General features: G+C 54.6%; 8 protein-coding genes across 8 annotated transcripts; 5 read left to right on the top strand and 3 right to left on the bottom strand.

Annotated features, from left to right (window-relative positions):
* Window positions 1–34: 34 nt before the first annotated feature.
* CC84DRAFT_1165151 (uncharacterized protein) lies at window positions 35–2,304 on the bottom strand. The gene has a single exon (XM_018178652.1). The coding sequence runs from the start codon at window positions 2,235–2,237 to the stop codon at window positions 297–299; it is 1,941 nt and encodes a 646-aa protein (XP_018035137.1). The 5' UTR covers window positions 2,238–2,304; the 3' UTR covers window positions 35–296.
* A 1,181-nt stretch (window positions 2,305–3,485) lies between these two features.
* Window positions 3,486–5,814, top strand: CC84DRAFT_1093326 (Pkinase-domain-containing protein; the record flags this gene model as incomplete). Its single annotated transcript, XM_018174508.1, has 5 exons — window positions 3,486–3,522; window positions 3,575–3,642; window positions 3,699–3,866; window positions 3,916–4,517; window positions 4,566–5,814. The coding sequence occupies 5 exons, from the start codon at window positions 3,486–3,488 to the stop codon at window positions 5,812–5,814; spliced, it is 2,124 nt and encodes a 707-aa protein (XP_018035136.1).
* A 1,483-nt stretch (window positions 5,815–7,297) lies between these two features.
* On the top strand, window positions 7,298–9,705 carry CC84DRAFT_1176939 (uncharacterized protein; the record flags this gene model as incomplete). Its single annotated transcript, XM_018180253.1, has 3 exons — window positions 7,298–7,414; window positions 7,772–8,864; window positions 9,059–9,705. The coding sequence occupies 3 exons, from the start codon at window positions 7,298–7,300 to the stop codon at window positions 9,703–9,705; spliced, it is 1,857 nt and encodes a 618-aa protein (XP_018035135.1).
* A 1,537-nt stretch (window positions 9,706–11,242) lies between these two features.
* CC84DRAFT_1176938 (uncharacterized protein) lies at window positions 11,243–12,100 on the top strand (the record flags this gene model as incomplete). Its single annotated transcript, XM_018180252.1, has 1 exon — window positions 11,243–12,100. One exon carries the CDS (start codon window positions 11,243–11,245, stop codon window positions 12,098–12,100), a length of 858 nt encoding a protein of 285 aa, XP_018035134.1.
* A 2,568-nt stretch (window positions 12,101–14,668) lies between these two features.
* CC84DRAFT_1187732 (uncharacterized protein) lies at window positions 14,669–16,315 on the top strand (the record flags this gene model as incomplete). Its single annotated transcript, XM_018180952.1, has 3 exons — window positions 14,669–14,762; window positions 14,961–15,652; window positions 15,707–16,315. 3 exons carry the CDS (start codon window positions 14,669–14,671, stop codon window positions 16,313–16,315), a joined length of 1,395 nt encoding a protein of 464 aa, XP_018035133.1.
* A 1,800-nt stretch (window positions 16,316–18,115) lies between these two features.
* On the bottom strand, window positions 18,116–23,273 carry CC84DRAFT_802194 (uncharacterized protein). Its single transcript, XM_018187478.1, has 2 exons — window positions 22,273–23,273; window positions 18,116–22,218 (listed from the first exon to the last, which is right to left on the bottom strand). Exons 1-2 carry the CDS (start codon window positions 22,951–22,953, stop codon window positions 18,424–18,426), a joined length of 4,476 nt encoding a protein of 1,491 aa, XP_018035132.1. The 5' UTR covers window positions 22,954–23,273; the 3' UTR covers window positions 18,116–18,423.
* A 333-nt stretch (window positions 23,274–23,606) lies between these two features.
* CC84DRAFT_1121439 (uncharacterized protein) lies at window positions 23,607–25,601 on the bottom strand (the record flags this gene model as incomplete). The annotated part of the gene is made up of 3 exons (XM_018175610.1): window positions 25,336–25,601; window positions 24,331–25,277; window positions 23,607–24,204 (listed from the first exon to the last, which is right to left on the bottom strand). Coding segments are annotated over exons 1-3 (1,746 nt in total), but the record flags the coding sequence as incomplete, so codon positions are not given.
* A 128-nt stretch (window positions 25,602–25,729) lies between these two features.
* Window positions 25,730–26,572, top strand: CC84DRAFT_1218190 (UPF0029-domain-containing protein; the record flags this gene model as incomplete). The annotated part of the gene is made up of 1 exon (XM_018182973.1): window positions 25,730–26,572. The coding sequence occupies one exon, from the start codon at window positions 25,730–25,732 to the stop codon at window positions 26,570–26,572; it is 843 nt and encodes a 280-aa protein (XP_018035130.1).
* Between the last annotated feature and the right edge of the window lies 1 nt (window position 26,573).

Raw genomic sequence — 26,573 nt, 5'->3', positions numbered from 1 at the left:
GTATCTTCACATTGCGCAAGAGGTTGAATTGCACAGCTCATAATGTATACGATTCCTATTAACATCATGAATACCATTAGACAGCATTAACGCCGCATCCCGCTACCAATTCCCATATAAACAACGAAGCTCCGGCTCTAACTTTTGCTAGACAATTGTCTCGCTTGCACCAATCCGCCTTCTTAAATCTCTTTGAGTAAATGATTAGAAATAGACAAAAGACATTTCGTCTAGACGTTGCGTCTAATGGCGTTAATCGTAAGGTATATAGCTTGCCGTAGCTCATCAATAGATCGTTACGCAAAATCTGAAGGAGACACTGATCGGCCGATGTAATCACCGCTGGCGTGGTTGAAGTCCCTCGACTCCGGAGGAGGCGTGAGGTTCTTCTCCCATTCCTTCATCAAGTGTGAAGCTGTGCGCTTCAATTGCGAAGGTGACAGCTTGCTGAGCTCGGGCCAAGGGATAGAGTTGCGCTTGGAGTCGCGGCGGGAAGACTCTTCGACAGAGCTGGACGCTGTGTGAGTGGAGGCTTTGGAGTCGTGGCGTTGCGAGTGGTACCTAGTGCTTGTCCTTGAGCTGACCTGTCCAGACGCAGGCGAGGAAGGCCCTTCCGACTCATCCGAGCTGTTGCTGTCGCCTGATATCTTGGCGGCGTGAACGTGGTTGTCGCTTGGTGTTTCCCAGTTATCCCAGCTATCGAAGTCGTCGGCCTGGCTTGCGGTTTGCTTTTGGGGGGTGCGCGTTTGCTTGAGAGCGTGAGTTTTCTTGTGCGTCGGCGAGGCCTTGGGCTCAGACAGACCATGCTCCTTCCAGAACTCATCTCCGATATCCACCTTGGATGGGGCCGACTTCTTTGAGCTGCTTGCTCGGTTCAACGTAGGCCGGTTCTCGGACGCTTTGCGTGTACCCTTGGTGGCAGCATCCCTAACGGTTCCGGGAGCTGAACCCTCTGCGGCATTGATGGCGTCATCGCCGACCGTGGCTTGCCGAATGTCCTCGATGAAGGTGAAGAATCCGTCTTTGAAATCATTGGCCATCTGCTTGCCGGTGCGGAGGAGGGCTTCGCGCTGTATGTTGGAGAGACCGCCGAGATCATAGCGTTCGCCATTGACAGTGTTGGCTATTTGGTTGGCGATGTCGGGCGAGGCTGATTGACGAGTAGGTATGGCTGGGCGTTGGAGGCTGGCGGTGCTGGTGGAGGTGGCGGGAGTAGGTGGGTCATCGTGCCGCAGATCGAGCGGCTGGGGAAACGACGGCGTATAATTCTTATCAGGCGACAACAGCGACAAGGTGCGCAGGTGTCTGGAGCCGCTGAAGACTTTGCCGCCGCGCTGGGTTGCTTTGGCGCTCAACAGCGCCTTGCGACGTTCCATCTCCTTCTGCATCCACGAGGAAGAGCCGTCTTCGTCGTCTTGGTCCAAGCCATGATTGGCAAGCGAGGTGTTCAGCGGCTGCAGCTTGGTGACCTTGCGCAGGTCGTTCCGCACCTTGACGGCTTCCTGTGTTGCGTAGTGCTTCTTGAGCGTCTTGAGGTCCTGCTCGGCCTTGGTAAGCTCTTCCTTGAGCTCGAGGACGAAGCGCTCCTGGGCGGCGATGATGTTGAGGATGTTTGTTTCGGCAGACGTGGAGTCCGGCGAAGGGACTGGCGAGGGCGCGGCAATCCAGGATTGCGGCCGTGAGCGCGGTGAGGGAATGGCTGGAGAACTGCTGCCGGCAGCAGCTGGCTGGATGGGGAACTGCAGGGAGAGGCGCTTTCCCTGGCGAACAATGTCGGCGTGCGACATGGAGCGAGCGTGAGAATGCATGTCGGGGGTGGGCGACGGGTGAGAGAGCGTGCTGGAGGTCGACGCAGCGCCGGATGTTTGTTGGGAGGCTGCGACGGTGGAGCTGGGCGCGGCCCCTGAGGCCCGTTCTTTGTCGTCCGGGGTGCTCGACCGTTTCCGAGATGAGGCGGGCTTGTGCTGTGCGCGGTCCATGACGTCTGCTCCTCCTAGGTAGAAGATGTTGTGGGCGCCAATACCATGACCTTTGGCGAGGCGGCAGGTCAAGTGTGCGAGGCGGAGGCGCGAGGAGAGGCGGTGGAGGATGACGCTGTAGCGGTGGCTGGACTCGCTGAGCTCAAAATGCAGGGCCAAGATGGCAGCAGGCAGGCCAATCAGACGGAGGAGGAATCCACTCTTCAACCACGAATACAACCACGCTTTCAGCAACGCAGGGCTTGCTGAGTTTCCCATGCCAGAACCATGGGCGCGCGCATGCTTCGAGGAGGAGGGGGATATGCGTCACACGGCCGAGGTCGACGGGGACTTTTGTGTCTGCCCACGTTCACACGAGTGCACGACCGCCAAACAAACCGACGCCAATTTGCATTCCCTGCAGGTCCACATTAGCTCGCAGCTGACCTCGCGGTGCCTGCGCAAGTGCCACGGCGGTGTAGCTGCGCCTGTCCAGCACCCGCCTGCGGTGCTGCCGTTATGCTTTGCACCGAGGGAGTCGCCATCGGCCTCGACGCCAGCCATCCATCTCCAGGCCCGGTCCGTCTGCCTGCGCAACCCGCGCGTGTAGACGCCGGGCACGAATCAGCAGTGGGGGTCACGCAGCTGACAGCCGCGCCAGACCTGGGGAGCCGGGCCTGTGAAGGGCCCCTGCCGAGCCTTGTAGGCTAATGTAGCCGTATTGGGCAGTGCGCGAGAGAGACGCGTCGTTGTGTACACTCGCTCGCATCCGGATTCCAGGAACCCGCCGACGGCATGGATTCGGGGTCCAACCCGTGGTGGAGGCGCGCGAAGCTGGCCAGCAGCACCGTCTGCCCACTTTCTCAAGCTTCTGCAAGGCTGTCGCGGGAGTGTTGCAAGGAGCTTCCAGGCACATCATTGGCCAGAGCGCGTCTTGTCCGATGTTTACCGCCGCTGCTTCACCGAGGCCAGCCCATCACCCGGATGACGCACCAATTGTCGGGGCGACTGGAGATCGAGATAGCCGCGCTCGCACTCCATGTTGCGGAGCGCGGAACGGCACTGCGCTGGCTTATGCAGGGCTGCCGGTGACTGGATGCAGCAGCTGCAGCTCTCTCTTGGTAGCCGCATGCCATCCCGTGTAGTAGGCGCGCCCAACACAGAGGACTGAAGTCACAGACTGCTGCATCCCATCGTCCTGCGGCTGCTGATCACGCACGCCTCTCGTCGCTTCGTGCGGGCTCGCCGACTCGACTCGCAGACAGACGTCAAAGCGGGCGGCGTGTGCGTTTGTTGATGGCCCCGCGTGTTGCCCTGGAGACCGCGCAGCCGGCCCTGCCCAACCCCAGCTCATGTCCATAACCGTTCCCAGCGTCGCACCAGACGGCCATCCTCACCACAGTCCTATTCCTATCTACCAGCACTGTTCCACGGCGACCGCCGTCCCGCTCCGACCTGGAAGCCATCGTCGCTTGAATCCCCCTGAGCGACCGCGTTATCCGCAACCATCTCCGTCAGCCGCCCGCAATGGCAGAGGGCTACCAGGTCTTGGAGGAATTGGGCAGTGCGTGCAGCAGAAAACAATCGAGCTGCAGTGCGTTGCTGACAGCGCATAGGCGGAAGCTTCGGAAAGGTGTACAAGGCCATTGAGAAGGCCACGGGCGAGACAGTTGCCATCAAGCTGGTACGGTTGCCCATCCCTGGCCACCGTATGCCCCCCACGCTCACGCATTCCACCAGATCGACCTCGAAGAGAGCACCGATGAGCTCGCCGACATCCAAGCCGAGATTAACCTGCTGGGCACCTGCAAGAGTCCCTACGTCACCGAGTACAAGACGAGCTTCGTACGAGGCGTAAAGCTATGGATCGTCATGGAATTCCTGGGCGGAGGCTCTGCATTGGATCTGGTATGCGAATCAGACGAGAAGTGTACGAGACGGATACTAATGGATCCAGATGGCTCCCGGACCGTTCGGCGAAGCCCACATCGCCATCGTGTGCCGCGAACTCCTGCTCGGGCTCGTCTATCTGCACGGCACCGGCAAGATTCACCGAGACATCAAGGCTGCCAACGTCTTGCTCACAGACATGGGCAAGGTCAAATTGGCAGACTTCGGCGTTGCTGCGCAGTTGACCAATCTGAAGTCACAGCGTATGACATTCGTCGGGACACCATATTGGATGGCACCAGAGGTGATACAAGAAGAAGGCTATGACTTCAAGGCGGATATCTGGTCGCTGGGTATCACTGCCATTGAGCTAGCCATGGGACAACCGCCACACTCTGGCTCACACCCCATGAAGATATTGTTCACCATCCCGAAGAACCCCGCGCCGCGACTCGAGGGCAATCAGTGGACAAAGGAGTTCAAGGACTTCGTGTCAAAGTGCCTAGTCAAAGATCCCGATCTCCGAGCCAGCGCAAAGGAGCTACTCGAGCACAAGTTCATCCGGAAGGCCGGCAACATCCAAGCCATGCGAGAGTTGATCGAGCGCAAGCAGATGTACCACGCTAAGCAGGAGACTACCAAGCACGTAAAGTACTACGAAGAGACCATGTGAGTTGTTCCCCATGTAGCCTCTGGGTTTCATTCCTAACGTTTCAGGGTCGATCTCTCCCCGAAGGATGAGGAAGATGAGTGGAACTTTACGGTCCAACACCCCAAGACCGTCAGGATCAGTGCTACGCCCCACACGGCGAGGCGTCGCAAGCCAACGCGTATGCCTTCTGGCGAGATGAACGCATGTGCTGCTACAATGCAGCGTATGGACCTGAACGCAGCACCATTAGGCAACATCACAGACTCACCGCTACCTGAACGTCGTCGGCCGTCGTCTCGCATGTCGTCTACGGGTACAGCATTCCGCGTGCCTTCGGGGCAAACGCCAACAACTCGACGCATTGCAAATGTTCCTAAACAGCCTTTGGGCGTCGACCTTAGTTTCGGCAACTCGCCGTCCACGGTCAGACACTTCAAACGTGTCTCATCAGGCGAGAGGCGGGCAGCACTTGCATCCAACCCGATCGACACTGCAAACTCCTTCCATCCCAACCCGCATGCGAAAACCTTCCGCCCTTCGCCACCCAATTCGGCGCACCCCTTGGACATCCACGACGAGAACACGCCTCCGCCTACAGACTACCAACCTGTAGCCATCACCAAGGATGCTCTCTACGGCCGACGCGCCTACGGCAAGGCTCTCGACTCTGTCTTCGAGGAAGCCCATGCAGATTCCGCATCGCCTCAGCAGCGCGAAGCCATCAGTCGAGTGCACCAGGCGTGGGCTCATCTTGACCAGGTCGACCCTGAAGGAGAGTTCTTGCTTTTGAAGGCCATGGTCGACCGATTGCAAGGAGATTCAAAGCTCGCTTCTGCGCTCGGAATCGCTATGTCGCCTGCACCAACCCCCGGAACCAAGCAGCACAACACGAAGTCCAGCGAATCCAGCTTGGCTGGGACGACAGTTCACGGCAACGGAACGACTCGCATCCGCGCCAATACGTCGTCCACAGTGTTCACCAAACCATCGCCCGTCACCGACTACGCCTCTCCCATACAGGCTCAAACTCCGTTTCTGTCTCCCGTAGGCACGCCCACAAGCACGAGCTCCGGCTCCCCAGTGAAGGGCCCAAAACTCGTTCTCGCGCAGAACAACCCGCATCTCAAGTCTCACCGTCGCCGACAGAGCGCATTTGTGGGCGGCGAGAAGCTGTTTGGGCTTGATGGCGATGAGCTGAGCGAGAAAAAGCTGCCAGGCCATGTGGAGCCGGGCATGGAGCAGCAGGGCTTGCTCGCTGATATTCTCTACGGGCAGTGGATGCAAGGCCTGAAGAGTCGATGGCCGCTGGCGTAATTGGACACCGCCCGATGGCCCTTGTGCAGGTGGGTGGTATGGGTGTAGTCGTCGCACCACACCACGCTGGACGGCAAAAGTTAAGCTCTCCATTCTTGCATATACTTCTCCCTGCGTCTCGCTCTTGAGTCGAGTTGCATCGTAGATTTTTTTGTGCTTCTTGTTCTTTAGTTTCACGTCTCTCCTTGGGTACAGCTGCATACGCATGATTTACGAACTGACGAGCTTGGCATGGGTATGATGAGCTTGTTTTGGTAAATTTGTGGGATGCTGGTTGCTTGTAATTGCTCGCATTGTATACAACAGGGCGTTCGTCGGCATTTTTGGTGTTTGTTTGAAAGGGTACGATAGGTAGGTAGGAATAGGAGAATTGCGAGGAGAGTAAGATTGTACATAGCTAGCCATGTGAGGATGCCGGGAAAGGTGTAATTTGATAATGGGTCTGTTGTCACGTCATACTCCCTCTAGCCATACCCGTGACGTGGAAACCGCTGGCGCGGACAAGCATCTCAACATCTGGCCGCCCTAAGCCGACTTCGTCTCGACAACAAACATCACCTTCCTACTCACATAGTATCACATAAATTTCTAGACATACCACACACTGCCCGTTCGTACGGTCACTCCACCGCGATATCCGTCACTATGCGGGAAACGCACAGCACGCTCAGTCGCGACCGAGCCCTCCGGACAGGCAAACCGTGGGCCATGCAACGCAGTCAGAACACGTTTGCATTTGGATACAGCGAACAATAGGGTTCACAATGAAAAATGTATATGAAGAGGGCTCCGTTGGTGCTGTGAAGAGCGCCCAGTGAGACAACGTAGCGCTATTGAAGCCGGAGTTGAAGGTCGGTTTGAATGTAGAGTACGATGGCGGGTACAAACACCTCCGGGTATTGCTGATTGTGTGGCAGCCATCATCTACACAGAGATCCTAGTCCGCGATTACACGAGACTGTCTAGCCACTCGATTCTATAGCCATACTCAGCGTGCTACAAAGCCATCATTGTCCCTGATTACTTTCTCGACTCTAAATCTCAACGCACACCTTTACGACATTGAAGATCTCTCCTTCGCTACACACCAATTCGTGATAATGGAAGTTGGTCCGCGAATCTTTGCTCTGCGCCCTGGAGACCGCCATATCACTAACCTACTTGGCGAGATCGAAGCCCAAGCATGCTGTTTCTCCACTGGAAGGACGCTCTTCTTCGCATATCCGATACCTCTTGACGTTCTCGACTTGCTGAGCCCTGATGAGCTCCGCCAGCTCCACCAGCATCTTCAAGGCATTTTCCACCTGTTTGATGAAGATAAAGTCCGCCATTGGTGGCAGGTTCTTCATCAAATTTTACTTTGTCTACGCGCTTTGGGTTGTAGATTACCGGAAGTGCTTCCGCTGCAACTCATGAAACTCCTTAACATTGTGCTTACCCACCCAAGCAGAAAATCTCCGCAATCCGTTGAATCAATGCAGGCATGCAAGGCCCGCCGCCGCCGGAGGCCCATATGGAGCATATCGTACAGAATCCGGCAATGGATCTCTTCTTCCTCCCAGATGGCCGCAGTCTTGTCCTTCGTGACAAAAGGCAGACGGTTTGTGAAGCCATGGAGGCGCAAAACTTCACCGGCTGATGGATCAAATGGATCGACTGTATCACCAAAGGCATTCCGCTTCTTGTCGACAAGAATAGGGGTGATAGGTGCATAGATTCGAGCCTCAGGACATCCCTGGCATGGTATGTTTGGGAACATTGCGGTACGAGCTACGGGGGTGGCGGATTCGTGCTGCTTAATGAAAATGCGGATTCTGACAGTAATTCAAATGACTCAAGACTGGGGGACCTACTATATCCGCCTGAGACGTCGGAGAAAAGGAACGATTCTCATTTCAAGCATCGGCGTGGAGGAGTCACAGTACCACCGGCAAAACCATCCACGATGTAAAAGCAGCCCGAGAAGCCCGTTGGGCTCAAAAAGCAAGAGTCATTGCATGCTGCTACTAAGAAGCCTAAAGAAAACCTACACGGTAACGATGCCAACCCAACACACTTTCCATCACGAGTCAGTTGCACGCAGACCAATCAAGCATTCGAGGAACTCGAGCATGACACCCACCCAGCGCGGCAAAAAGACGGCAGCCAAGATGATCCTAAGCAAAAACTCGGTGCTAAAAATGGAAAGCGGGCAGTGGCCTTCTTCGATGATGAGCGGCCTTATTTCGTAAGACTTCCGCACAACAAAGTCGAACGTTTTCCGAGCGCGACCACCATTACTCCCGCGTATATAGAAGCTCTGGAAAAAGAGTCGGGTTCCGTATATCACGGAGAATGCTGTAATCACTCCACATGCCATCTCCCTGATCATATGGTTGGATGGAGCCAATACTCGGGTGACTACTTAGTCTGTCCCCGTAGATTCGATCCGGAATTGCATAAGGTCTTGAATCCACGATCGATCAACAGGCTCACTCTTGGAGCCTACAAGCACTTTCAAGAGGCCCATAGAAACGAAGAGTCCGTGCTACTTTACCATCTCCCCACGATTAGAATGTCATCAGTAAACATGGTGGAGATGCCTGTCTCATTGGTCAACTTCGTTGAGACCTTGACAGCTTTCGAGGTTCAGCAGATCTTGATTGGTAAACTCGGCATTGACCGGACTGGCAGTCAAGGTTGGTTTCTTCGCCCAAGGAATGTCTTCATTCCGAAGTACGCTCTATGGACGGACACGTACGTGGCCGCCCCTCGTCGAGTGTCGGGATGCGATGCATTCGAAAAGTCCCCATCGGAAGATACTGGAGAGTTCCTGGGCCGGCTCACGGATTCCGCATACTATGCCTTCTTATGTAGCGAAGTGACTGCCGCGCGTAGTCCTGAGGGATGGTACTTGGCTCTTGTACCGTCCACCGAGCGCCACATATACGGGCTCACACCAGCAATGGACATAGACAGTAAGAGTTTTCGAGGTGTTGCGTATGGCGGCACGTCCGACCTCTCAGTCATAGGCAAGAGCAAGGATGCCGTGCTGGAGGGTGAAAGAGCTGGTAAGTCGGTTCTGTAGCAATTACGTCCCCAATCTGCTCCTATCGAGATTATTTTGGGATGCCAACAAGATGATTTACCCATGTAGTCACGAGCTTTATCGACGCGTACGTTCCATATCTTTGGCCCGAAGAGAATTTCCTACATCGTCCGGCCTTAGAGACCTCAATTCAAATGGATACTACCTTTTCCTTAGATAATAGCGAATTGCAGGCAGTAGACCCTCCGTTCTTTAGAATGGAGTCCAAGAAGCATACTCCACTCAAAGCCTTTATCTCTCATATCGGCCACCGCAATAAAGGTGGTGAGATTTCTCGGGTTCGTTGGTTAGCGAGTTTCGACAATACTGCACCCAATGGAAGAAGTCTGGGAGAAATACCTCGGGTGCGGATGTCAGGTCATTCCAAATTCGCTCCGACAGGACCCAGCACCGCGTACTCAAGGACTATGGATCAGAAGAGAATTGATGAAGAGGTACGAAAAGCCCTTCCGTCTTTGCAAAAGAATCAAATGAGTCAGGTGCATTGTTGTGTTGACTGTGTTGACTGTAGGTGGCCCACCACGAAATTTGGTTCGTCCCGCACAACCAAGAATCCGCAACCTACCGTTGCACGTCACCCAATGGTCATGCGTCGCTCAACGGTGCATCCCATAGGCTTCTCACCGCCTCGCTCGAAGGCGCCCAAGGTCAAGCTGCTCAAGCATTCCCAACCTTTATCCACGTCGCCTCACGACATGCATCGATCTGACATAGTGTGGAATCCGAACAATAGGAGACATGCAGATTCGTCGACGTCGCTGTACCAGGGAGTCGAAGGTGAAGACTGGTTCCATGTTGACTAACAGTGATTGGACTATCTTATCATTGTGCGAGTTTTGGGAATTGTAGTGGAGACAGTTTGTTGGGGCATGTTCTTCACAAGTGGCTGGTTTCTGGGGCAAACTTTGAGCACACGCTGGCTCACTGTCCTGCGAATGACCTTTCTATGAGTTTCTGTTCTCTTTATACGCAAGGCTATGACTTTGAGAATGGCGCAGCAAGATCTCGGGCGCTCATCGACACTGCAGCTCATGGTCATCCATTTTCTGGTCATCTGTTCACATCCAATTTCCTTGTGTAAACTCTAGAATTGTCTGAGCCGTTAAGGGTCTGTATGCACATATAAGCCCACGCTTCCAGCTTCTATGCGCAGTCAATGCGTGTGGACATCGACATAAGCGCTTTCACTCCATCCCTTCTACGTGTATTATGCGATCACAACTTCACAAGGAGAGATCATGAACACACAGAGAGTATCCAAGTCCATCGCGAACTCTCATCACCCGCACATACCAAATCGCAAGCTCAGTCTCTCTTAGCATATCGGAGTGCTCCACGAACGCAATATCAAGCTAATATACATGCGCACCCACGCCCTAGCCCAGATCATTTACATTCCATAGTGTTCTTCGCCTCACTCATGCGCTACCACAATCTCCAGCGCGGCCCAAAGTTCCCTCCTAACCTCGACGTCCTGCCCTTCCGCACATACCAGACTCTAACGCCATAGTACTAGTCCAGATCCACGCCTCCTACGAGGAAATTGAGAGCGTCGTGGCGAGTGAGGTGGGCGCGGAGTTGCCGTTCGGATACTAGTACATCATTCATCCGCTGCAAGAGACACAGCTAAGGGTGCTGAGTACCGAGGTGCTGGAGAAGCTGAGAGATTGGATTGAGGAGAATGGGATGCGTATGAATGCGCATATTCAGGTTGATCCGTTTAGAGAGAGAAGAGGGGAGACGCTAGGAGTTGTGCGAAGGGAGGTGGGGTGGATGAGGAGGGGTGGGCAGTTGTGAGGCTAGGTAGGGAGTTCCTGGAGTACACAAATAGAGCAGAAGCACAAGAAGGTGCGGTGTCGGTGGGTGGATAGCGAGCAGGCTGGCGAGGAATAGGGTATATCAGGCTCTGACACTCCGTTGAACGTCGCCCAGCATGTACCGTAGAAGGCCCAGTTTTCTGGACGAATGAAGAGCTGTCACAATCGAAGAGTCCACATCGAAGAATTGTATCGAAAGGCGCGGATTCGGCTCTGATCTCAACATGTATGGGGAATCATGCTAAGCGAGGCGCGACAGTATGTGTGATCTGTGAGCGCCGGGACGGGCGTCTCTGGGAATAAATACCTGCCCATTTCTCTCCTTCTTGCAGAACCATCCATCACAGCTACCCCACACAATTCTACTGCCAGCAACGCCAGCTTTCCAGCACATCGACTCATCTCAGCTCGCAGCAATCTCCAATACAGTTGACACACATTCAGAAGGTTAGTGACTACCTCTGGCATCCATTATTGATGCCGTTCTGACCCTCCTTGAAGACACCCTTCTCATATCATCACAATGTTTTTCTTCCAGAACAGCATCGACTCCCTCTTCGAGGAGAATGTACCCTCTCCTCTCTACCTCCTCCCAGCGGAAATACGCAACATGATCTGCCACGAGGTCATCTTCGATGGCACCAAGACCCTCACCATCTCGCTCAGCGAGACCGGCAAAATCATCTTGCCTCCGCTCATGGCCGTCTCCAAGCAAATCCACAGCGAAACATACGGCTACATTGTGGCAGCCCTCCGAGATCCTGCCACAATTTTCGAAGCCAAAGTGCGCAACTACGACGCCAAACCCCTCCTCGCTACCATCAAGCGCATCTCTCAACAAACGGGGATTGCGCAGAGCGAGTTAGTGGCACGCACACAAGTCGGCTTCGTTGGGACCGTCGATATGGGTAACCTACTGGTGTGGATCCAGGGTACCATTGCCAACGCCACCGCCCATCCCATCTTTCCCTTCGAGAAGATGGACCTCCCGTCCTTCTCCGGCGAATCCGTCTTCGAGGGCAGGCTCTCTCTGAAGTCCCACCTCATCTCCTACAAGGAGTTTGAGCAGCGCAGAGAGCTCTGCGCGTGGACTGCTTCGGCCCGCGAATTCCTCACGACCCTCGAAGAAGCAAATCTAGGTGTCCTAGGCAGGCCGAAAGGCGAGGACTGGCGGATTGAGAGCAACGCCGCGATCCAAGCGGCTGTCTTCAATACTTTCGCTGAGTGGCACGACATCTTCCTTCAGAAGAAGACGATCCAGGCGAGAGTTCTTGGTCAAAGAGAGAGGAAGCGTGTCGAAGACGAACACGTCTATGTGGCTTCGGCGATGTGGCAGTTTGGTGAAAGTCTGCGGACGGTGGCACAGCGCTGGACGCAATGAGAAATCTCTTCGTTCTCACCTGTGCTCTCCACGACATTTCGGCTTCGACAAGTCAAATTGGCACTCCTTCGCTGAACGGTGGTGGCTGAAACCGTTGAGCGATGCTCCGGGCCTGAAGTCGTATCCTGAGGCAAGGAGGTAAGTCCAGCGACATGGCCACTCTCCGAAAGTTACTTTGAGTCACAGCCCGACCTATTATCACCAGAGGTCCTGCCACAACCTCTTGCCACGAGCTACAAGCCCGGCACACACACGCCACAAGTGCATTCCCGACTCATTACAGAAACCCTGACACAATCTCTTGTCGCGAACTACAAAGTGCGGCATAACACTCATCAAGTCGACTCACGACCTATCATCAGAGGTCCTGCCACAGCCTCAGAGGTCCGCGACATCACCACACCAAAGCAATTTCGTCTTCGCCGTACGGTGGTGACTGAAGCTCGTTGAGCATGCTCCGAGTCTGAAGTCGTATCCTGAGGCAAGGCGTTGAGTTGCTCTTCACGACAATCATCTTGTCAACAACCCCTCAATGCTATCATCTCCTCGACACAAGCTGGGGTTCTTTTAGTCAGGGACGACTCCCTGTCACGCAGGTTCGGTGGATGGGTTCGGTGGATGGGTTCGGTAGATTGATGAATCAAACCGGTGGAAGAGTGGTGGGCAGGCTTGAAGATGAGGGAGAGAGCTAGTGGTCATGGGCCACGGCCTGGAGGTGGACTAAGCAGCTCGACAGCAAATGTCATACATATCGCCATGTCTATCTTCTTACTATGTGATGAATTGAATTCTTCTTAGCACGTGAATCCTCTCACAGTAGACTCGGCGCATGAACCAAGAGCATGCCGTGGAAGCTCTCTTCGCATTGACATCGGGCGACCCTGCGGTCTTGAATTCAACTGCACTTGTCGTCTACACTTCCATGGCTCAGCTGGACCAGATTTCGTTGGGTGATGGGCAATGTTGCACTGCAGCATGTCGAATGCACCTGGGCATCCGGGACAACATGTGATCTCCGGAGGTGAGCATCTCTATGATGATATGCGCCGGAGGACCGCTCCGAGACCTTCGCGAAGAGTGTGTCCGCTGCATCTGCTCACACAGAGAGCGCTCTGTGGACTAATGTAAAGTGATGCGCGTGCCTGCGCAAACACTCACTCAGCAATTTTTGGCTCAGGGGGAATCAAGCGGAAGGACCGCTTGTAAAGTCACGTGACAATGTGGAAGAGGAAGGCGCGCGGCCAGCGTGTTGGATACGCAGCAGCTGTGATTGGACCATTGCACCCACGCACCGACTTTCTCATTTTCAATGCAACATTTCGCAACCGTGTCCCGCCCTGTGACGTGCGACAACGACTGGCACATGTTGATGCTGTATCGAACCGGGTAGCGACCTCAAAGAAAGGGTTGCATTGCGACGCAGGTTCGACTAACGGCCGTATGTATCCCCACGACAACCGTGTCTCCGACCCGCGGCATTACGACAACTCGGGGACCCGCGTACATAGTATCCATCCAGCTGTGGTGATGAATCGGCCTCCTTCGTTTACCCTCCGTTCGATTGGCATTCCGCACGGCTGATCAAACTCTGCGAAGTGGACCACGGCGGTGCATCAGACAATGTCAGCACGGCCAGCGCATCTGTGCAACTGGAGCGTACCGCCCTCGCGCAAGACGAAACTGCCGCTCCCACGACTTCCACGCCGTCGCACTGATGGGCGGCGCCCTGATCTTCTATGCCCGTCAGATCGTTAACCTCAAACACGCTCCGCCCGCACATGTCACTACAGGCCCAGAATTCGACGCAATCCTAGCGCGGGGTTCGACAGCGAGCGCATTGGGCGATGCTGCAGGCCCTAGGGGTGTGCCGCGGATGTTAATTTGGAGGCGTTTGAACGAGCCAAGCAGCAGCGATCCCCAATCGAGGAATCCCTGTTTTCGCTCCCCGATGCCCAATCCGGCTATGCAAGCGACGTCAAGATTCCGCAACCTTTCCGCATTCCGCTAGAGGGACAGCCGGCTGGATTCTTTTGACCCTGAACGGCGAATCGGTGGCGCCATAATGCGCGGGCTGCTGAGCTGAAAGGCGTGAACCGTTCGGTGCCATGTCATGCCACCATACACTCTGATGATCTGTTTGAACTTCTTGACGTGCACATGGGTTGTGTGGTTGGAGGTTCGAAAGCTGGGAGTGATCAGCCCGGAAACTTGGCGAAAGAAGCAAACGACGCCATATTGCGACAAGCGACGAGCTATTTGTAGAAGATGGGGAGCACCAGCAGGGGTCCGAGAGGCGTGGTGGCAACGTGCGCACGGCTGCAAGCATCGCTCCGGTCGCTGCTCGCGGGTCGCCAGCCAACGCTATTACCGCATATAATAAAGGGGCACGGCCAGCCTTACAGAACTCGGCTGTGCAGAAGTGCTGCCTAAATCAGGACATGCCCCTGCTCAGCCTTTGTCCGACCACTTAATTCTTGTTTCCCTAGTCTGCAATTCCGTTGATCTCCCACTCTCGTGGTCGCCCGAGAGGAGCCAACGACTGCCACTCATTCCCACACATCGCCCACCATGTTGCTACGGCAAGTGCACTTCACGGCCATCACCGTGGTCTGCATCCCAATCATCTTCGCCGTCTTTGTCTTTGTATCGTATTTCCACGATGGTACACTCAATGTGCTCCCGTCGCATCTGTCCTTAAGGCCCAACCACGACGACTTGAAGCCACCCGCGCAGAACGCTGCCACACACTCAACATCAGCACCACAAGTAGCAGCGACTGGAAAATCTCACTCCAACATTGAGAACGAAGAAGCGCCGCCGGTTATCAACACGCCTGCTGTCGACCAAAAGGTGTTCCCAGAAAATGAATGGCTTCCGGCACGACCGATCGATCCGTCTTGCGCCCACCTTCCTGATCTTTCAAAGGTCCTCCTCATCATCAAGACGGGTGCTAGCGAGACCTTCGACCGCCTGCCTACTCAGTTCATGACCATGACCCGCTGCTTACCCGATTTCCTCATCTTCTCCGACATGGAAGAGTCCATTATGGGTTACCGTGTCTACGACATCCTTAGCGATACGCTTGACGAAGTCAAGCACGACAACGGCGACTTCAACCTGTGGCGACGCCAGCAAGAATGTCTTGTCGACCAAAAGAGCTGCCAGAAATGGAGCAACGTTGGCGGCGAGGCGTGGAACCTGGACAAGTACAAGAACGTGCGCCAGTCAGACGTGTCCTACACCATGCGCCCGAACTACGACTGGTACATCCACATCGACGCCGACACATACATCCACTGGCCGAACATGATCGAGATGCTGAAGCCGTTCGATCCTCTGAAGGACCACTTCTTTGGCAGCTTCGAGCCTTCGCAGTACGGTGACTTCAACCACGGCGGCAGCGGCTACATTCTGTCGCAATCGGCCATGAAGAAATTCCATGCCAACTCGAGCGTGGAGCATTTTGATCATGCGGCAAGAAGCATTTGCTGCGGCGACATGCTGATGACAATTGCTGTAAAGGAGAACATTGGTCTCAAAAACACAAACATGGTAAGCGAGAATGACAGTCGCATCCCAAGTTCGTGAAACTAATTTGCAACGCAGTTCCCTACCATAAACGGCCGCAAACCCTTCACGCTCCCCTTCGGTCCTCGCCAATGGTGCCAGCCCATCGCTACGCTACACAAGCTTAACAGCGAAGAGGTCGCCTCGATCTGGCAATACGAGCAAAAACGTTTCGCGAACGCCACCGACGGCAAGCCCACCCCGCTCCTCATCAAGGACCTCTACTACGAATACTTCGCGCCACGACTCGTGGAGAAGCTCGAGGACTGGGACAACATGTATGACGACTACCTCAACAACGTTTGGTACTACATCGACAAGGACGATAAGTCCAAGGACTGGGACAACTTCCACGACCAGAAGTACATCTGGCACATGCGCAAGCCCGAGGACTTCAAGCACGACGAGGAGAAGAATGCATACAAGTCGTTCGACAACTGCAAGAAGGCGTGCGACGTCGTCGACGACTGCCTGCAGTTCCGCTGGCAGGATGACGCGTGCGTCATGTCCAAAAACTTCCGCCTGGGCAACCCGATGGAGAAGAAAGAGAACAAGAAGGAGCGGTGGATGAGCGGGTGGGCCGTCCAGAAGATCGAGAAGTGGATCGCCGACCAGGGCGAGTGCAAGGTGCAGTTTCCTGGCGCGTAAGCCATATGCTACGGACGACGATACCATACCGTACCATACCATTGTGTTGCACTTTTCGGCGAGCGATGATTGTCCTGCGAGTGGGATGGGACTGCGCGAGATGGCATCTAGGAGGAGCGTCTGCGCTTTGGATTGTATCTTTACTAATTACCTACCCGGCTAGGTGTACATTAGCCATTCATGGAGCGTTCTTGTTTGTATAGGGTCGGTTTTGCACGGTATAGATGGTGTTGTCTGTGTGGAGATTTACGAGAATCATTGGAACAAAAACAAACAAAAAGTCACATCCACCTACGCTCCCTGGTCAACTACTGACAGTGGTCAACCTTTGTTTGCACCGCAAAATCACCCGTCTTCTACGCGTTGTGCAACGAGCACACACCGCGGTGAACGAGCATGGACCAGACGTCCACTTAACCTCACTCCCAAGCTTCCACTAACGCGCCTCCACACGCCATGGTCATCGCAGAACACCCGCTTGGCGATCACCCGCGCGAGCGTGTGCATAGGCTCCCGCAAGGGGTACGCGCGTCGGTTGGTGAGGGGTGAACTGGTACGCGCGTCGGGACCCACGGGGAGATGTTGGAGCTCGAACGACCCACGAAGCACGAGCAAGCAGCGCGCAGAAGTCTGCCCGTCTCTCAAAATGTGCGTCGAGCACGGGCACCCAGGGTCATAAGCATATCTTGTGGTGGTCGCGGCTGTGAAAAATGTGGGCGATCCGTGGACCATAGGCGTTGATGTCGACTGGGGCGATGTCGCTGTTTGATCGCGAGAGCGGGAACCCGCGAGGAGCTGGGGTTGGCTGCTTAGATCTATTCCGCATCAGTGCTTCATCGGATGGACGGATCACTAAGGTCTTCCAGCGGTGCGGTTCGCCAAGAAGGGGATGCCGAGTTTCCGTGAGTCCATGATTAATGCAGTGAAATGTGCCAGTGACGGGCAACTATGATCAATGTAGCAGAGAGTATCCGACATGGGATCTGGATGAGATAGTGGCAGATTGCGCATGTGAGATATTCGGGATGTGGCCTTGCGGTGTCCGTAGAGCGCTGAGGCATGTCTCGGGTGGTGCTCATCATTCCGGTTGGGGGTCATCTATGCTCAACGCAAGAAAGTTGTGGTACCTTCGCAAATTCTGTCATCGCAAGCTTCTATGCTGTAACGAAGGCCATGCATGGAGTGCGACCTTACACATGCTCCATGTACTGGATCATTGAAAGACAGCGAGGCAGTAGGCGATGACATACCCTTTGCAGGCCGTCTGGCTCACGAAGTGAGACAAGACTGGAGTGAGCATTCGAGCATCTGATCCATTGCTAACCGTGAATGCGTGTACTGGCGTCAGGGTCTGTAATGATGCGGCGGACGAGACTACGTACGGCAACGGATGATGCACGAATAACACTTTGGGAGCATCGCCTGCCAACGCTTTTAGATAAGCTAGATGAGTCGTATGCGCAAAAATTCTTAGCCAGTCCCTGCGAAACCATGGATGAAGAGGCCTCTAAAGCAGCCTAATGATGGCACAGTCAGTCTTCACCTCACGGGCAATGTCATCGCCAGGAAAGGCTGAGGTGGTACTTCTGATAACGACGTTAAGTAATGACCCCTAAGGACTACTCGATTCATGCTCAAGCCACACAGAGTATAGCAACCCCCCACCCACCAAGAAAGAAGAAGATTCGTTAACCCGTGAGACCACGCGCCTGGGCTCCAAGCGAAGAGTATCAGGTTAGTGATGCACATAAACTATAACCAGAATCCAACACTCCAAACACGCTGACCGACCACAATACAAAGACATTACCATGATGGACAGACGGACACCGCCAAATGCTCAATCCGAGTCCGTCCCATCGTTAGCCCAAAACGCAGTTTGCTCCATGAATGCAACCTTAGCAAGTCCGCGCCGCCGTTTGACTTCCTCCTTCTCCATTTTGTCCACTCAGAATTGATCTCAAGCTCGCTCGTTCGCCCTTTGCTGCTTGGTGCCGGTGGTTTTCTCTTTGTCCACCTTTTCTCGTAGTGGGATTTTGCGTGCCTGTACGACCAGGGCTACAGTGACCTTTGGAAGGAAGGGGAGCACAAGCAGAAGAACCGAGGACCTATCCATTCCTCAGGTTCGCGATTCGGTCCCTGCCGTTCGGCAGCGGACTCGCTGCTCTGCTTCCAGGGCGCGGTGTGCGGGCGCCGGCGCCGACACTAGCGGCACGCGTGCCTCCACCAACGCCTCGCGTCATCTTGAAGCGATCCAGTTCTGTCGCCTGCGTCTTGTTCTTTTCAGCCTGGACGCGGAGCTGTTTCTTGAGGTTGTCACGATCGGCGGTTACAAGGGCGAGGGCCTGATCGTGTTGACGCTTCTGCTGCTCGTTGAACTTTGGGAGGAGGAGGGCCTTTGCTTTCGCGGCACGTTCAAGCTTTGCGTTGGCCTTCGAGAGTTCATCGGCCCTTTGGGTTGCGGCCTCTGCCGCGTCTTGCGCCTTACGTCGCTGGTCGTTCACGTATTCCAGGGTGGTTTCGGTGGATTTCTTGGATGTGATGGCGTCCTCTTTCGCCTTCCTCTCTTTAGCCAGATCGTCCTTCAAACGCTCGATTTCGCCACTCTGCTTGGCGATTGTTCGAACTTTGGCGTCTTCGGAGAGGAGATTGACGTCCCGTAACTCCTCGACGTTCTTCATCTGCTCAACGCTATCTAGGGTCCTGGTATTGAGTTGCTCGCGGAGTTTATCTTCTCGTTCCTTGCCCATGTCACGCTGATTTTCGGCACGCTCCGCTCTAGTCTCTATCGCTTTGTACTTGCGGCTCATTTCTTCGTACTGCCATTGACGGTTGATATAACTTTGAGTGACTTCACGCAAGCGTTTGTTCTCTTGTTTGTACCACTCCAGCTGCTGCTCAATGGAGAGTGAGGTTGCAGGTTCGGAGTCACTGATATGACTGGTACTCGCTTGTGGCTGTGGTTGAGGTGTGAATCGCATCCTCTTCGCAGGATCTTCCCGGTCATTGTTCTGAATTAGAGGCCGTTTATTGGCTGCGTGTGAACCAGGCAAAGAAACTGTCGTGCCAAGTGCGTCCTGGGACTGCTGGGATAGCTGAGATTGGTACTCGATGTCATTTTTGATAGTCCCAAGAGTGGGAAGTGGCCACTCAGACAGCGCTGACTCATCCTGATCAGGAAGGATAAATTTGACGATATCGTCTGCCTTCGTCTTTACATCCATATCGTCTACCTTCGTCTTGATATGCGGCGCTGGCGGACTACTATCGGCGACGCAGCCCACGCTGCCCTGGGTTACGAACTGTGATAAGGTTGTTATGATTGTGACCAACCTCCGCTTTGGATCGAGCTTCGGAGACAGATACCGATCAATGTGGCCGACTGTTCTAGGTATTACCATCTGGAGGAGCGGGACACCAGAGCGGTCAGGTTTGAGGGCCCATGGCTTCTTGCGGATTGTCGTGACATTTGGTTTGCCATCGAGGCACACAATTAGATGAGCCTCACGTAGAACACGGGAATCAGTGCTTGCGAGTATTGTGACCTTCAACCGCTTGCTCTCTTTGTTAGGCTCGTTCAGTGCACTAAACGACTGTCCAGTACTTGGAGATTGGAAGGTGAATTTGATGCCTCGCATGAACGATTCCACTAGACCAAACAGCCGGGTATTGTTCTGGTCATCAATCAACACGATGACGTGCAGATCTCGTGCTTCCAACCTCGATAAGAGTTCGCCAAGAAACCTGAACTTAATGGAGTTGAGTTTACTCCAAGCGGCGAAGTGGTCGTCTTGTACCTGTTGGACATCATGCGGCTGCGGTGTCGAGTTCGCAATCCGCACAAGATCAATGTGCGTTTCAAGGGAACGCAGCTCGTTCAGTCTTTCATCGATCTTGATTTGAATGTCTTGACGGTCATGAGCATAAGACATATAAAGACCATCAAGTCCTGCGCTGCTTCTCCGATAAGCGTCCGCTTGCCGGCCTTGAAAGGGAAGTGGGACGATGTATTCATTATCCTGCAATTCAACGTCATCAATCAAGAGACTCTCATCCTCTTCATTATCGCTGTATGAAGCCTCGCCCATATCGACATCTTCTGGGACAGATGAGGACGCAACCTCAAGCTCGGCTGTGGTTTCTTCCTGGTTCTGAGCCACTGGCGGCACATGCGCGGGGATCGAAGTAGCCACAGCTCTCAAGGGGGTCGGTTCTTGGGGGACAGGGAGACGATCAGGAATTGTGGATGGTGACCGTGTGCCAGTCTCAGGCGCTGTCAGTCGATCGAGATCGCGTATCTTTTCCACGGCTTCTGATTGCGCTCGTGAACCTGATTCCCGCGATTTACTCTCCCGCGTCTCGAATTTACGGGTTTCGTGCCTCCGGGATGCCTTGTCATCTTGATCGGGTGTAGTGTGTAATTTGGCGCGTGAAGCTTGGAACCTGGCCTTAAATGACTGTGGTGTCGACGTCGGCTCAGGCCCTGGACCGGTACCTACACCACTGCTGCCAATAGGAGACTCATTTGCGAGTGGGTCTCCCGGAGCTGAAGAAAGTCCCGGAGTCGCCGGTGGGACATCCCTCCGGGGTGAGGCAGAGTGTTCATTAGTGTTCATGACGGTGTTGAGGAATGAATCGGTAAGCCTTTCCGGCCGTCTGGGCACGTTGCCGCTTGAGTGCGAAGTTCCTAATGACTGTTTCGGTGGCTGAGGGACTGGTGATGAGTCCTCGCAGGACTGACTTGGAGACTCTTGAGAAGAGTCGTGGCGCGAAAGACGATCGACAGTGTCACTATACCGCTCAGGGATTGTTTCGCCAGCCCTTGTATCTTGTTGCTGAATTTCCAACACAGGATCGTAAGGGAGAGACTGTCCCTGTTGCCTCTGAGCTGGAGGTTGTGAAGGACGCGCGAGATGCGAATGATCGCCGTTAGCGCGAGTAGCCTTGGCAATGTCTTGGCGTTCACTGGGAGTTTGGCAGTTGTTGATGGCTTGGGCTATCAGAGCAACGGTATCGCGGAACGTGCTTCGGCTGGCTGGGTGGAGCTCCGGAAAAGAGTCGGTCCGTGGGAAGGACAATGACTGGTGAGCGTGAACCTCTTTCGAAGAGTCTTCTAATTGCCCTTCTGAACGCGTTCGGACCTGGTTCGCCCCCAACTCCCTGGACTGTGACTGTCCTTCCTGTGCCTGAGGGTGCGATGAAGTGTAGATACTTGAGTCAAGGAGTGTAGTCTGCTCGTCGCTTTCGGGTTGATACTGTTGCCGGCCACACTGTTGCGAGGGTGTTTGCACCGTCTGGGTTGTGGATGGAATCTCGCGGGGCAGCGAGTATTCCAATGGGCTTTGAGGCGCTTGCTGGAGCCCACTTGGTCTTGAAGCCTGCGAGCCCTGAAGGGAGATCTCTTCTATGGAGCTTCGATGAACACTCTGCGACCGTTTTTGTGTCAAAGGCTCGATTTCTTGTGCGATGCTTTGTGGCACGTCCTGTAGTGCTACGTCGATAGATTCTACGGCCTGCTCGAGCACCTGGATAGACCCTTCACGTTCCTGGACCGACGGAGTACTTTGGTGCAAGGTCCGTAAATGTTCCTCCAGGTCAGACCAAGCTTGCGAGGTCGACTCTTTTGCGAGGCCCTGGGATACGTCTACAGGTCCTTCCTGAGGTTGCTGGGTCCTGTGGCCCGACGATTTTTCGACAGTAGATAGAGTGCGCCCAGTCTCGAAAGTATCGGGTATCTCTCGAATGCTGGCTTCGTGTAATTGGGCGTCCGATACGTGTTCAAGAACGGTCTCCTCAACAATTCTTTGCGCCGCAGGTGACGATTCAATTTCGGGTTCTGTTTCGGGTATCGAGAATGAGAGCGAAACAGGCGAAGCTACCGGCGAGGTATCGATAGTTGTAGACTAAGCTTTGGTTAGCGAACAAGAAACGCATGATGTGAAACGCTCTACCCGTACCTCGTGCCTGAATTGACCGTTGTTGTTCGACTGGCTCGATGCGGATTGAGATAGGGTTTGAGTTGCAGAACGAAAGCTAGCCGACGGGTCGTCAATCTCGTCTTCCGGCTCTGATTCTGAATCAGGAACCTCGCCCGTAACCCTGAAGCTTGAGGAGGAGCTTGACTGTGATGAAATGAAGCTTCGAAATTGTGTGCGCGCTGGCGAACCTTGCGTCGATTCAACTTGGGAGAAATATTTGTAGTGCTGGAGGCTCGAGGGATTATGCAGCGTTGGTTCGACGTGTGGTGAAGGCGCGCGGGCAGCGAGAGTGGGATGCGCGGAGCTTCGACTGTTGCGCTTGGACCTACGTAGCTCTTGCTGGCTGGGATCGGAAGGCGCACGAGTTGACAGTACCGAAGGTGAAGTTGTGGAATTCGAGCTTGCGACTGCGCGCCGCGATGTAGGCTTGGGCTTCTTGGATGGCTTCGCCGTGGGATCTTTCGGCGGTCGGCCGCGCTTTCGGGTTCCGCTTGTGGTTGCTGGTTTCTGTGCAATCTTTCCCTCCTTCTCCTTCAACTGTGCAGCCGTGTCTGTACCTGTACCAGACTCTCGTTCGGTAATGATAGCTCTGCTCTTTGCGCGCAGCGGCTTGTCACTCTGATTGTTATCACTCGTTCTCTTGCGCTTCTTAGAGGCCATCACGCGATTGAAGCGCGAAAGATGTGGCTACGGCTGTATGGACTGTCCATGATTAGAGTAGTCATCAAACAGGTGGTGTTGAACATGGAGGGTCAAGGAAGACGACGCGACGCGCGGGACACTTACGTCGTGGCCAATCACAGGCCAAGTACTTCCGAATCGCTAGGCGTGGTAATGGTGCACTTCGATAGTGGTAACAAGAAGGCACCCAAAACGAAAGCAGCAGCGAGAAAGTAGGGTGTGATATTGATCGTACTGATTATGTTTGATGGCTGCTTTCCAAAAGCTGACAGTTGAAGAACAGAAGATGGTTGCGAATTTTGCCTTCGGAGGCGGGGGAGTAGAGAAGGTAGGTGTCTCACCTGTGGACGACCAAAGTCATTAGAACAATAGAACATGATCGTATTATTGTTTCCTCAGGAGTGAGTGAGAGTGGACGGTGACCGACTGAAAGCAAATCATGTACCACAAACGAGAGTGAATGGCACTTAGATCACACGAAAGTCAGTCACTGACGTGTCGGCAGTTCGCATCTTGGTACTTTTCATATATTTGTTTCAACCTTAGGAGCGGCCTTTTAGGTAATCATCCTTCCCTCTACTACATGATCCGCAATATTCCAGGAAACATCTGCCAAGTCATCAATATCTGCCCTGACCACGCGCTTGACCCTGAAATCCGCCGCGGAATCCACCTCTTTGTCCACCTTGGAAGCCTCCTCGTGGGTTCCCCTGCGTCTGCCCTGCATATCCGCCGCGATTGGCGTGATATGGTGGAGTGTTGAGTCCAAACTGATACGCGTTGTTCTGGAAGTCTCCGGCATTCGGAGGTGCACCATGAAATGGACCCTGAAAGTTTGGCGGAGGTGGAGGCGGTGGTGGGCCACCTGCACCATGAAAGTGCTGAGGCGGTGGCGGCGGTGGCGGAAAGCCTTGCATCGGATATCCGGGAAATTGTCCAGGAGGCGGTGGCGGTGGGGGTGGTGGCACAAACCCAGCAGCATGATGTGGTGGCGGCGGCGGCGGAGGAGGAGGAAACACCTGTTGAGGCATAGACATGTTAGGATACGCATTTGGCGCGTTGGAGCCGCGAGGCTGTGCAGCTGGTGCAGACCTGTTAGGCATAGGGTCGGGAAAGCCGCTCTGGTTGTCATTCCAACGCGATTGCCTGTCATGCGGACGCTTGCGATTATGGTTGTCTTGCGAAGGCCGTCCTCTATCTTCGAACCGGCTGGGACGGCCATTCGACTTCCTGCCATCGTCTCGGGAAGAAGGCTGGCGGCGGCCACTGGACTGTGGTCGATCGTCATGATCGTGTTTATCGCGTGAGCTAGAGCCCGAACGCGAGCGTGTGCGGGACCGGGAACGGGAGCGCGACTCGGAGCTGTAAGAAAATCGACGCCGCGGCGATCGCAAATCGGGTCCGTAACCATGCACATCAGATCTCCAACGGCTCTCACGGAGCTCCCGCGCAGATTTCTCTGAGTATTCCTCTCTGAGCTCCGTGACCCTGTCAGGAATGCCATTGGCTTGCATCTGCTGGCAGAACTGGGTCGACCATCCGTAGCCGTTGCAGACGGTTACTACTTCGCCCGTCTCCTTATTCTGCTTTACTAGTTGACCCATGGAATCGAGCCATAACTTGTACTTCTTCGTCTCGCCGGTCGGATTGTCTGCTGTCGGTACGTAGTGCAGGTCGATGTTTTCGAAGTAATTGTCGAGCAGCTTGCGCGTGCGTTCTGAAGGTTGTTTTTGGTCGAATCGAGTCGCGTTGATCGCATTCGTGGGTATCGGACGATCCGGATTCTTTAAGAGAGGCTCGACCATATGAGATGCAGATAGCTCGTGCCATGGGACGCTCCGGTCACCAAACCAGTCAGGCAGCGCATGTGTCCTCTTCAACTGGGGTGTAGCACCCTGCGCTACCGCGACTCCTTCGTCTACTCGCTCGCGAATAGACTCGAAGTCCCCAGCACTGATGCAGGCAGTGGCGGCCAAAGAGTTGAAGACGGCTTTCAACTTATGTCCAGCCAGCGAGTTCTTTCCGGGCACAGCGAGTGCCGCAAGCTCTGCGAGCTTCTCAATGTATGGTATTAGATGGACGGCAATAGCTCCCGATGTTGCGCCATTGTTGCGGTGGAACTTGTCCGCGTGCAAGACATCACTGATGACGAGGAGCACAGCGAGGCGACAGCGGGCGGCCTTGGCCGATTTGGCGGGCTGTTCAACGACAATAGACTTGGAGACGGCCACCAAGTATTCACCCAGCAGTGCAATGCGGGGTCTTGAAGAAGCTATGTGTTCGGCTATCCACTTCTTGCAAGTCTACGTTCGCGATTAGTCTGCTCCAGACTGGGTAGCTCGATGCCGTTTTGATAGATACCTGGACGTTGTCCGTCGTGTTCCGCTGGAGAACCGCGTCGATATGGTTGCAGAAGCTTGTGCTGGACTCGAGGGAGACGGGAGAGAGCTGCCACGAGCTGTCTTCGCGCTTGAGAGCTTGCTTGAACTTGAGCTGCGCTATTCGCAGGCCCGTCTCGGCGCGCTTGAGCTCGTCGCTATTCGCCATTGCGCCTGCTGCCATCAGCGGGGCCCCGAGTGTAGTTGAGAGCGCGGCGGAGTTGGGAAAGGTGTGGAGCAGGTCTGTCGCGTTGCTGCATTTCCAGTTCACGCGGCACTGCCGCCGTGGCTGTCGATCCGTGCTTCCACGCTACTCCGCTTTATCGATAGCGCGCCGCCATCACCTTGCCCCACGCCGGCGTCAAAGCTCCGTAACCATGTCCACCAACGAAGCCATCCAGGATGAGATTATTTCCATAAACTCCATATTCGAGGAGGACACGCTGGTCGGCCTGGATGACGACTCGACGCTCTTCAGTCTACGACTCCCCTCGCTACGAGACATCACATTAAGGCTCGAGTTTCCGCAGGACTATCCGGATACACCTCCCTCGATCCTAGGCACGGAAAGCGTTGGCCAAGATGTTCCTAAGGGCATGGGAAACAAGGTTGTCCATATGGCACGGGATGTGCTGGCGCGGGTCTACGACCCCGGTGAGGCCTGCATCTACGACCTTCTTGAGGAGGTACGCGACGCCATCGAAAAGGCAGAAGAGGATGGAAGCATTCAGCGAGACAGGCAAGACGAACCCGAGCCCCCGCCAGAAGCACCACAGGATCTTACCCAAGACCTAGGGCCTGAACCGCCCTGGATTATCGCCCCTCAGATCACAGAGAAGAAGTCTGTTTTCCTCGCCCGCGTGGCGCCAGTGTCCTCGCCCGACCAGGCAAAGCAGTATGTTGCGCATCTATTGGCAACCGACAAGAAGGCCGCAAAAGCTACCCACAACATGACCGCCTGGCGGATAAAAGGACCAAACGAAACCAGCTACCAGGACTGTGACGATGATGGTGAGACAGCCGCTGGTGGGAGGATGCTGCACCTCATGCAGTTGATGGACGTGTGGAACGTCATGGTAGTCGTGACCAGATGGTATGGCGGAATCCAGTTGGGACCGGATCGATTTCGCATCATCAATACAGCGTCCCGCGAGGCGTTGGTGCTAGGCGGGTTCGCCAGAGACACCAAAGAAGAGAACAAGAAGAAGGGCAAGAAGTAGA

Source organism: Paraphaeosphaeria sporulosa, assembly GCF_001642045.1.
Source record: "Paraphaeosphaeria sporulosa strain AP3s5-JAC2a unplaced genomic scaffold CC84scaffold_6, whole genome shotgun sequence".
Lineage (NCBI taxonomy): Eukaryota > Fungi > Ascomycota > Dothideomycetes > Pleosporales > Didymosphaeriaceae > Paraphaeosphaeria > Paraphaeosphaeria sporulosa.
Note: the sequence above shows the minus strand (reverse complement) of the source record. Positions and strands in the feature narration are given on the sequence as shown.

What these genes read in the sequence shown, in the direction of transcription:
- CC84DRAFT_1165151 (XM_018178652.1), bottom strand. Translation starts at nt 2,237, where the DNA reads ATGGGAAACTCAGCAAGCCCTGCGTTGCTGAAAGCGTGGTTGTATTCG.
- CC84DRAFT_802194 (XM_018187478.1), bottom strand. Translation starts at nt 22,953, where the DNA reads ATGGCCTCTAAGAAGCGCAAGAGAACGAGTGATAACAATCAGAGTGAC. An exon ending in ACGGTCAATTCAGGCACGAG is followed by an intron (nt 22,219 to 22,272) that starts GTACGGGTAGAG and finishes ACCAAAGCTTAG; the next exon opens with TCTACAACTATCGATACCTC.